The sequence below is a fragment of the Electrona antarctica genome, assembly GCF_951216825.1.
Source record: "Electrona antarctica genome assembly, chromosome: 11".
NCBI lineage: Eukaryota > Metazoa > Chordata > Actinopteri > Myctophiformes > Myctophidae > Electrona > Electrona antarctica.
In genome coordinates, this window is record NC_136792.1 from 40783474 (window position 1) to 40795137 (window position 11664).

Genomic DNA, 11664 nt, shown 5'->3' on the forward strand with positions numbered 1-11664 from the left:
TAGTTTCAACAATGTTGATGACAGAGGTTTTGAAGCAGTAGCCTAACATTTTCAATGACAATCAGTTATCAAAGAATAACAGGCAATTTCACCTAAATTAAGAACATTTGCACCATTTCAATATTTGTATCTGTTGGGTTGTGGTGGACACATGTTTAGACAGGTAATTATAGTGCAAACTTCTCAAATTGATAGATAAAATATTTTTGGTTTTGTTGCTATATCTCAAGTAGGGCTGCATTTATTTGGTTTTGGTTCCTCAATATCATTAACAGCAATAACAAAAAATGACATTCATTCGCTGTCTCAGTGCCATTCATAAAGCCTGTATTTGCCAAAGCAAATATAGGCCTATCTACAATTAATTTAATCACAGCCCACACTGAGGTGCTTGAAAGTGCTGTGTGCTTGGTCATACTTGATTTAACAGTTTGCAGAATTACAGTACATTTCAAGTAGGGCCCACCATTTTCAATTCATCAAAAAGTATAAATGAGTCAAATAGATTATAAACTCAATGTTCAACGTTTTATTTTTGTAACAATTATGCATATGAAGTGAGCATAATTCAAACTAATAATGAAGCAAAGTGAACAGAAACATTATTGTAAACACTGTTGCATTGTGGGACACATGATTGACGCGGCGGCCATTTCCCCGCTGCCGCTGGTTCCATTGTGGATACGAAGAAAATAAGACACAAGCCAAACATTTCCTCACGTCGTCTTTACCGATACTTTCAATCGCAGGTAAGTCTCTCCAAATGGCCATTTCTGCATTTGAGTAAACTTCAGATTTTCTTTTTCTTTTTCTAAGTTACAAATGTACTATTTTTTAGCGTTATTGGTGGAGGAAAGCCTATATTTCCACCGTGGTGAAAGAATAACAAACGCGACTGTCGAAACGACGGAGAAAATGCAGTCTTTTCTATATCCGATCAGAGAGAGAGTGGGGGGGTGATTCTGGTTCAAATTATGCGCCGGTTCAGTTCGGTTGTACGCAGCCGTTAGGGACCGTTCAGCTCCCCAACGCTTATATATGGGTTCCTTGGGATGTTTCCCTTGCTTTTCGGCTTTTGTTTGATCCGCGGACGTAGGTATTATTAATAAAATCGTGAGAGTTTGTGTGCTGGTTCTTCGCTCTTCTGCCCTGGGTCTTTATCCCGTTTGCGCATCAAACTGCCGCCATCATCAGAGCTAGGTGGGCGGGGCCTAGCAACAGCGTTAGGGAACTGTTAGAGAGCCCGCCCCCGCTTGCATGCTGATTGGCTAAACCATGGTGTTTATGAAAGTGTATGCCAAATACAGCCAATAGAGTGGTTATAATATTTGTGATTGGCGTCGACGATTGAGGGAACGTCTTGTATGCATTATTCAACAAAAGTTTACTTACCCGAAGTTGTTGTGGCTGAATTTAAAAATCTCATAGACCCTTTTTTTTCTGCTGCATTGGGTGTGTGAAAGAGTAGATGAATTGAGGAGGTTGGGAGTTGAGTTTTGGATGATTGATTATATGAGTCATATTATGACTAGTTATGGTTCAATTGAATGACTCTGTTTTCCCTTTCCCCCTCTTTCAGGTGATCTGTAGAAGCCATGGCCCGTACAAAGCAAACTGCCCGTAAGTCAACTGGAGGCAAAGCCCCACGTAAGCAGCTGGCGACAAAGGCTGCCCGCAAGAGTGCTCCTTCCACTGGTGGGGTCAAGAAGCCCCATCGATACAGGTGAGCTACATGTAGTAATATAGAGATTGAAATAGCCTACTCAATGTTCTACTCAATATGGAAACATGTCTTTGAGAAGATACTCTGGCCATGCATGTCATCATTTCCATACAATATCCTCCCATTACCTCAATAAAAACGCAAGGTTCGGCCTGGGCCGTGGCTCAGCGGTCCAGGCACCGTGGCTGGTAATCCAGTCTGGCAGTGTGCCGTGGGTTCGACTCCCGATCCCGACGGCCTTTACTGCATGTCACCCCCCCATCTCTCTCTCCCCATTTCCTGGCAGCCTACTGTCTGTCCCTCCTATAGTCTCGCGTAGCCAGACAACTATTCCACAATCTCCGAATGCTACAGTATATAGAGTCTGGAACTACAGCTCCCGAAATCCGAGAAAATATATTTTAAAATATCTTTACATTTTATTTTTTATTTCCTTTTCTGCTAAGCAACAAGCTATATATGCTTTGATGTTTTCTATTTATATTAGGATAAATTTGCGCGACTGTAAAGACGAAACGGAAGTGGGGAGGAGGCACCACTTCCGCTTTATATTTTACTCATGATAGCTTTTCCATTGATCCAGACTGTATGACGGAAGCATTTGGAAATTGCGAGAGTCCCCGGATGACGGTTCAATGAAGTGACAAGGACCTCTAAAAAAAAAAAAGATAATTTGTTAAATAATATAAGTATTTAGGACGCCGCAAAAATACTGCAAATAGCTGATCTCCAAGGCACTGTGAGCTTGTAGATCTGCTATTTTCACAATATATGTGGAACAAAGTCAAACAAAATTGAATGCCTCATCTTGTCAGGTTGGGGGGTCCCCAGTTCAAATATGTATTTTGGGGGGGTCATGGGCTGAAAAGTTTGAGAACACCTGCCCTATTATACATTTTTTGTATCTTAATTCGATGCACTTTCTGTTCTCTAGGCCTGGTACCGTGGCTCTGCGTGAGATCCGTCGTTACCAGAAGTCCACTGAGTTGCTGATCCGTAAGCTGCCCTTCCAGCGCCTGGTGAGAGAAATCGCCCAGGACTTCAAGACTGATCTGCGTTTCCAGAGTGCAGCCATTGGAGCTCTGCAGGTGGGTACTAAAAGTTTAAAAGGAACCAAAACTAGACTACAGAACTACATTATGTGCAAAAAAGCATATACCATACTTCCATTTTAAGGTGTTTGCACACTGGTGCGTTTTTCTGGACGAATATGGAACCGAGGAAGTACAAAAAACGACCTATCACTTTATGTCAATCATAACGTTTGCACACTGCCACCGAATATTTCGTCTGTATAAAGTTTTTTCGGACCAGGGTCGATTTGATCAGTTTTTCCGCTTTTTCTAGTGGGGTGTTGGTGACAGGCTGACAGCTAGTGATAGCCTACTACTTTCGGATCTGCAAAACGCAGTGAAAAATCACAATGTGCCACCACCTTAAGTATATGTTGTATATGTACATGTGCAATCATTCACTAATTAACAGTCTTGAGATTTAAAAATTGTAACTACTCTGGGCAGGAGGTTTAGAGAGGACACAGTCCTATAACCGTATAGGAACATTACACTAATATATCTCCATTTTGCAGGAGGCCAGCGAGGCCTATCTGGTTGGCTTGTTTGAGGACACCAATCTGTGTGCCATTCACGCCAAGCGCGTCACCATCATGCCCAAAGACATCCAGCTGGCACGTCGCATTCGTGGGGAGCGCGCCTAGATGCCCTCTTCTTCTGCTACACTCCTTCCATCCTTCTCCCCTGGTCTGTCTTTCAATTCCTCACCCCCCCCCCCTCTCTCCTATTTCCTCATGTTGGTAGTGTGTAGAGAAACTGATTATATTATGAAAAAGTGTATAGTCGTGTTTTTTCTTAGTGCTCTCGGCAGCAGATTTCTAGGGTACTCTCTTTTCGTGCATGTACCTGCGTGATGTTGATCAGACCTACAGTACACAAGCACACATACAGTACGTATCTCGTAGTTTGCATTGTTTTCACTCCTGCCTCAAGAAAGCCCACAGATGCAGTGGAGAGTTTAAAAAGATAGTTTTGGGGTTAAAAGAAAGGACAAAAGCTGGGATTAAACGATGCAAATGTGGGTGTGACAGACAGGGGAGGGGGCAGCAGTCTGTCTGCTGGGTAGTTTCTTCTCCCAGCAGGGTGCTTGAACCTGACTCGTCTCCTCTTGTACGCTATCAGTCACCACCAACTGGCGTCCACAAACTACTCTGTTGTTTTGTGGACCTTGTCCTTCTCGTAGCGAAGCTTGAATGTCTGCACCTGTGTGTGTCTGTTGACTCTGATCAGCACAGCAAATTGTATACAGTTCAAAAGCATCTTTTGGAGCATTTGATTTATTATTACTATATTGATCGTTGATGTTATTATTTTGTTTTTGATTTATTTTTAAAGAAATCCTCAAACATGGTATTTTAACCACAGCAGAAAACTTTGTTAATACAAAGATGGAGGGAGGATTCAGACACAAAACGAAAAAACAAATAAAAAAAAACTTTACAGAGAACAAATGAAAAAAACTACCGGTAATTGTGTTTCTACTGTGTATCAAAGCTACTGACTTGTTTTGGCAACCAAAGTATGATCCTCTTGTTGATTCTATTCCAATTTGACATTCAATGTCAATGTAACATTCAGGCCTGTGTGTGTCCTTTGTTCAGATTGGCTTCATGTTGTATTGAAACAAGCTCAAGTGTCATCGTCCCCCCCACAGGCTAGTTTTTTTTTTAAATGGATCTTTTTATTACACAGGTTTGTGGAGACCTACGGTGCTCTCCAAAACTCCAAAAACTGATATTTTTAGACAAATGAGGCGATTCAAAAAAATGTGAAGATTGTATTGTAACTCAATGTTAAATGACCAGTAACTCTGGTCAGGTTTTATGTAGCTTTCCCCTACTTTGCCTCCTACTTTTCTCCAGGTTACTTCATCCATGTACCGTTTCTCAGGTTGACTCATCAATCGTTTAATTTAAACTTTTTTTTTCCTTCTTAGTTACTTTTTCCCCTGTTTTTGAAATGTTTAAGATGTTTCAATAAAACAATGTTTGTAATTTCCAGATTTGTCATATAAGGTGGTAATAAATGGATGTTACACACTCTCCCACTTCTCATTCTTTAACCACATGAACCCTACTGTCCCTATTCTGGGCATGTAATAATGGGTGTTTGGGCGAACATTCTGAGAAAATGGCGAGTATGCAGATTGAGTGGTCAAGTTACTAGAATTACTGAGCTAGGCCAACACTGATGGACCATCAGTGTTGGCCTAGCTCAGTAATTCTAGTAACTTGGGACAGTCCCTCATTTCCAAGACTTTTCAGGCGTCCCACAAAATGACACCCTGTCCCACATTGCATCAATGTTCAAATGCACTAATAGTCCCCATAATAGCTGGCCTTCTGTTGTAAAGCTCTATCATTGTCTCTTCCTGCGAGATGTGTTTTTAAGCCTCTTAAAATAGCATAAAAAAGATTTTAAAACAAAATGTGAGACACCAGAGGAGTTTATAAATGATAGTCAATAGGCCTATGGTCGAATATGACATCAAGACATTAATAGCAACTCAAGTAGTACGTTGCTAACCCGGTATTCCAGTATTGCTTTTGAGGGATGGGGGGATGCGGTCTCCCCATCCCTCTTGTCCCACACAGGCGATAGCCTACTTCTGTCCCTCAAATGAACAGTTTGGATCTGGTCACCCTACTGATGGTGCAACCACAGTATAATCAGCTGACTGCATAACTGCAAGGTCCTGTAATTACCTTCATGTGCCTGTACCATTTTACTGTCAGTATAAAATAGAGCATGAATGCCTTACTGAATCTAATGCTTGGAAAATATATTTACTAAATCTAAATGGCATTATCAAACCCGTAAATGGTTTATTAAACAAATACATATAAATAATATATATTACGTATATGAATCATATATAATGTTAGGTATATAGAGCCTTTGAAAAGTTGTAAACATGTCTCTGGCCCATTGACAAATTGACCACTAGGGGGCAATACAGTTCCATATTTGTCACAATTATCTCATCCTCAAGCACAGCTTGGACCTCTGGCTGACACATTGTACTGTCTTTAACTGTAGCCTACACGATAATGTCATCCAAAGGGGCCAAGGGCCAAAGAAGCACTGTGCATGACGTATGCCGTATGGTATATGCTTCATTACTTCTAAATTATGGAAGTAATGAAGCATAGCTGTAGATTTTACTAGTTGTTTTTTTAAGTCTTAAGTCGGTATTTTGTAGGCCTGCCCTATAGTAGTTACTATACTCCAAGCATTAGATTCAGAGATAAAGCCACACTTTCTGACTGCAGGTCATAGCAGTGGCTTGTTTAGAGATTTCCAAAAATATCGATGTCAATTAGTTTAAGCCTAGAATCAAGCCATCCAGGATCCTGGTGAATCATGACCATAAACATTTGATTCTGTGGGAAAAATATATATAATAATATTTAATTATACTAGAACGGTGCCCGTGGGGCATCTAACGGTGCCCGTTGGGCACCGGCCTACTTGGAACGATGCAAGTTGGAAATGCATGCCCCACCCAGATATGCACTGGAGCCTCTACAGCGGTGCCCGTTGGGCACTGGCCTACTTGGAACGATGCAAGTTGGGAAATGCATGCCCCACCCAGATATTATGTCTGTCTCCCTTTTATGGCCATATATGGAGTTCTTTGTAAGGCATGCCCAAATATGGAGTGTATATGCAGCCAGCTTGTGGAGTTCTGTGTCAGGCATGCCCAAGTATGGATTGTTGTGACTTGTGAGGTCAGAACAGGCCAGCTCCATATATGGACACTGGGCAGGGGCCTGGTCCAGAGCCTGGGCAGAGGCCTTTTTGGGGCGGTTCTGGACAACCGTGGGTCCGACTGACTCGACACCGGGCACTGCACCCCCTGCTGTGGTGTGGAACGTGTGTGTCGAATTTGAAGTTGGTGGGGCTAACGGTTCTCGAGTAACGTGCATTTCACACACACAGACATACATACAGAGACTTGGTGCATTTAGATAGTTTAGAAATTAGAAATACCATTTGTTTTGCAGTTTTACATTTCTTTTCTTCTAAAGAAAAAAAATCACACAAAAACAGTGAGGACATGAATAACAACACAGACAGAATTAAAAAAAATCACCATTCTTTACACTCGGGACTATGCACAAGCCAGCTCCATCAAACAGATCCAGGGAACAGGGAACTCCCCAAAACAGTGCAGCTAATAGGCTACAGTAGGCTATATGACGGACCTCAGGGATTACAGCTGTCCTACTGAGAGACAACATTACACCCACGTTTACAACAAAACGTACGTAAGTGCCAAATGTGAGTGTTTCTTTATTTTTCTTCTTCTTTTTTTAAAGATATTTTTTTGGCTTTTTCTGCCGTTATTGATACAATGAAAGTAGTCTGACAGGAAATGGGGAGAGAGATGGGGGGTAGACACACGGCAAAAAACGCCGGGATCAGGAGTCGAAACCGCGGCATAGGCCTACCTTCATTACAGGCTGGCTCAGCAGCCTATAGGTGCCCAGACAGTTGAGCTAAAACTGTCCGGACAAATGTGAGTGTTTCTTCCTCATACATCAAACATGAGTTCATAAAGCCGCTCTAGGCTACTATAAGTACACCTGTCTAAAAAACATAGCTGCCCAACCTGATGCAACAAAACCAGGTTTACAAATAAAGCACACAAAAAAAGGGAAGTTCAGCTTCCCCTTTGGCTTGTGACTTAACCTCAAACGAACCTTTAGCCCATAATGCCCATAGTTTTAATACTATTACCCCAAAGCAATGTCAGTGATAACCGGTAGGCCAACCAACTAGTGCTATCAGAGCTTGGAGCTTCCTCACTAGTTAGTGTGGTTGCCCTAAAGGGCAACCAGACTATAGTACTTGTAACACTTTATTATTTACCTGGATTAGTCTTTTTTTTGATGTGCTACTCCTCCCACAGTTTTGACTGTACGCACTTGAGCCATATCTCAAATTGACCGGCTTCATCGGGAAGGATGTGCTTGTATTTTTTTAAGAGAAATGTTGTATAGTTTAATTGATATGAATTTATTAGTGAATAGAATTTCCCCATTGACATGAATGGGAAAATGCGATTTTTCGCATTTTCTCACATTCAAGTATTTTTTCCTCAGAGACTGTAAGCACTATAGTTACAAAACTTGGAGGGTAGGTTCATAATAATTATTAAAATTAATCAACTTATACTGTTATCGGTCGGCCTCATGGTGGCGCTATAACAGCCCACTTTACGTTTTGGCTTATAACTCTTGAACCGTAGGTCGTAAAATCAAAATTATGTTTTCCCTGACTTCCTTGGGTCATGACGCATCTCCCCATATAGGCCACGCCCATTTGCGTCATGATAGATTTTCCGCCATTTTGAATTTTCTCCAAAACACACTTTTTGTTCCTCCTCCTACAGATTTTGTCCAAATCTCACAAAAATCGGCACACATGATCTCAGGACCCATCCGATTAAAACACCAACTGCAGAATTTTGGTAGTGCGTATCGTTCGGCCGTAATCGTCGTCCGAAGATAGTAGGAGGGGCCTATTTTACAAAAAATGCCATAAATCACGAACAGAATGTCCGATCCATCCCAAATTGTAATCACATGTCGCGGGTGGTTCAATCAACCAAGTTCCAAAAGCAATTCCATTTTCATCCATAGGGGGCGCCGGAAATGCCAAAAATGTCACCGTATGGTGCAAAAACATGATTTTTGGGGGATAAATCCCCTCCGAATTACTTACACATGATCGCAGGGGTGACGCGACATTGTAATTGGCTGGCAATATCAGTGGGAGGGGCATATGTAAGCCACTGCGGCAACCACACTTTGCAATTTTTTTAAATTGCGACCTTTCTAGTTGTTATGTGTCCTACTGGCAGTGGACCACGTAGGCCTATTTACACAGTTTAGTGCAACTAGCAGTCAATATATTTTTTATAGTTTCTGTGGTACAAGCTTTTTTTTAAGGACCTGCTTGCTGTAAGGTGTGAGCAATATATTTAAAGTAGGCTTATGTTGAACTTTGGTAGAACATTGGGCAGTGTTATTCATATTCATTTTCAACCTGGTTTCCCGGTGTATGTAATAATATAACCAAAACAAAAATGATAAGAAATAGCTAAAGTAGCCAATCAAGCTGACAATGTGTTGTAGGCCTATTGCGGCACATTTTGAGCTTGTAGATCGGCAATTTTCAACTGCATTGTATGATGAAGTAGTGTTTATGTATATGTGTCAACTGTATGTGTGTGTGTGTGTGTGTGTGTGTGTGTGTGTGTGTGTGTGTGTGTGTGTGTGTGTGTGTGTGTGTGTGTGTGTGTGTGTGTGTGTGTGTGCGCATGTGTGTGTGTGTGTGTGTGTGTGTGTGTGTGTGTGTGTGTGCGCGCGCGCGCGTGCTTGCATGTGTGCGTGCGTATTTCTCCCTCTGCGTGTGCACAAAAAGTGTGCATGTGCATTCACCTTCCCATGAAGGTCTGCATGGGGGCCTCCATCTGTGGCACTCAAGGGGATTACAGCCAATCTGTCTGTCTGCCGCTCAAAGTGCTGACCGTCAGACCAGCAGCAGATTAACACAGCACTGGGATTGGTGGCATTGGGGGGGGGGGGGGGGGGACTGCAGAACCGGGGCTGTTAAGACAAAGATGGACGGGTGAGAGAGACCTATGAAGAATGAGGAAGGGGTGGGGTGCTGTGTGTGTGTGTGTGTGTGTGTGTGTGTGTGTGTGTGTGTGTGTGTGTGTGTGTGTGTGTGTGTGTGTGTGTGTGTGTGTGTGTGGCGAGGGCCAAATGTCTCCCGTAGTAGGCTATAGTAGAATTTGAGAATAAACATTGTGGGAACCATTTTCCTGGTCCACACAACAGAAATTGTTGTTTTATGGGGGAAAACAAAGATTATGAAAAGCTTCACGTTGGGGTTAGGACATAGGATTAGACCCTTACAGGTTAGGTGTATGTGTGTGTGTGTGTGTGTGTGTGCGTGCGTGCGTGCGTGCGTGCGTGCGTGCGCTAGAGGTATGCCTGATTTATTAGGTTCCCACAAGGTGTCTTGCTCCGCTATAATAGCAGATATAAACGTTTTGAAGGATAGCAAAAAAGCCCCAAGGGCTTGTTTCCATTGTGGTCCTCAGCTAGTTTTGGCTTCAGGGTTAGGTTTAAAACTGCAAAGAAATTTTAAATGGCTTTCATAAAATTAAAATTGCTATTCCAATGTCCTCACAAGTATAGTAATACACACTTTGTGTGTGTGTGTGTGTGTGTGTGGGGGGGGGGGGGGGGTACTAAAGGGGTCGGGTAAAGAGACAGACCCCAGATTAGTGCACAACTGGTACAGTATTATGTGTGTGTGCGTGTGTCGTGGGTGGGGGTGGGTCCCAGCATAATATATATGGTGGCAACAGGACAGTGTTATAAAGGTCAAAGGGTGGGGTGGGGAGGGTGAATGGGGGAGCAGGATTGAATGGATGAGGGATAAGCAAAAAATAGAGCTATTGTAGAGAGAGAGAGAGAGAGAGAGAGAGAGAGAGAGAGAGAGAGAGAGAGAGAGAGAGAGAAAGGGGGAGGGAGAGAGAGCAAAGATCAACTGCAAGATTCCTCTAATTTGTCTAAAAGAACTACAAGACAAACAATTTAAACACCACACAAGGTGATTAGTATAAGAAAGCCTGTGGTGCTGACAGCAACCTGAATGAAACGAGGAAGATGCGGAATTTGAGAAACTGTATTATTACGGTGCTCAACAGGTCCGTGTGAATAATACTCGGTCCGACATCACTTTGCTTAACACTGGTGCTCCACAGGGGACTATCTTATCCCCCTTACTTTTCTCCTTATACACAAATGAATTCCAATTAGACAAGGATATGTTTCGTTTGTTTAAGTATGCGGATGATATGGCCCTGGTTGCCTTATTGAAGAAGGGGGACACAGCGGGGGAGGTATTAAGCATACAGAGTATATGTGTCATCTCTCCAGAACTGGTGTGATAAAAGCTCCTTAGGGATCAATGTGACAAAAACAAAATAACTTGTCATTCATGAAAAGGAACCTGTGCAGTCCATTACAATTAGTGAACAAATAGTGGAGGTAATAGTGGAGACAATTTTAAATATTTAGGCACATATATTGACAGCAAACTTAATTTCAGTGAAAATACTGACCAGATTTTTTAAACTTGTAAGCAACGCCTCCACCTACTACGCAAGCTCAACTCCTTTAGAGTGAGCAAGCATATCAAGGAAACAGTCTATAAGAACCTGATAGAGGGAATCTTGACTTTTAACATGGCAATGTGGTATGGCAATCTTAATGTAAAAGGAAGAAGCAAGCTGCAGCGAATAGTGAACCTAGCCTCAAAAATCATTGGGAAGAGACAGAAACAATTTAGTTGTACCTAGTCTACAAGGAAGTACTTAGAAAAAAAGCTGTCAAGATAGCAAATGACCCCTCTCATCCACTCAGCAGGGAGTTCAAACTACTTCCCTCTGGTAGACGGTACAAAGTACCAAAAGCTAACCATAACATCTTTAAAAATTCCTTCATTCCTAATGCCATTAAGGCACAAAATGATACCATGTCTGATTAGATTAATGAATGTACCACTGTTGTCCTGCATTTTTTAGGACTGAATTTTTGGGACGGTAGACTAGAACCATTTTCATATCAAGGACCTCCAGATGTATATTCTGATGCCCATTGGGAACAATGCCCTTTGGGAACGCATTCCCCTCCCGTTATACAATACCCATTTTACCCGTTGCTTTTTACTATTTTACTGCTGTCGGATGTAGTGGAAGAGCGCTTGCCACAAAACACGCTCGCCCCGGGGTCAAATCCAGGAACCTCGGAAGGGTCGCCAGACTCACCAGTCACCAGGTATTCC

The 11664-nt window shown here is 42.3% G+C and overlaps 2 protein-coding genes across 2 annotated transcripts in view; one reads left to right on the plus strand and one right to left on the minus strand.

The window, feature by feature from the left end:
• Nucleotides 1–11664, minus strand: part of LOC306931797 (homeobox protein otx5-like) — a 63306-nt gene that overhangs the window by 26726 nt on the left and 24916 nt on the right. The window lies entirely within an intron of this gene.
• Nucleotides 594–4838, plus strand: LOC306931799 (histone H3.3A). The gene is made up of 4 exons (XM_079513394.1): nt 594–749; nt 1580–1723; nt 2658–2811; nt 3312–4838. Exons 2-4 carry the CDS (start codon nt 1596–1598, stop codon nt 3438–3440), a joined length of 411 nt encoding a protein of 136 aa, XP_079369520.1. The 5' UTR covers nt 594–749; nt 1580–1595; the 3' UTR covers nt 3441–4838.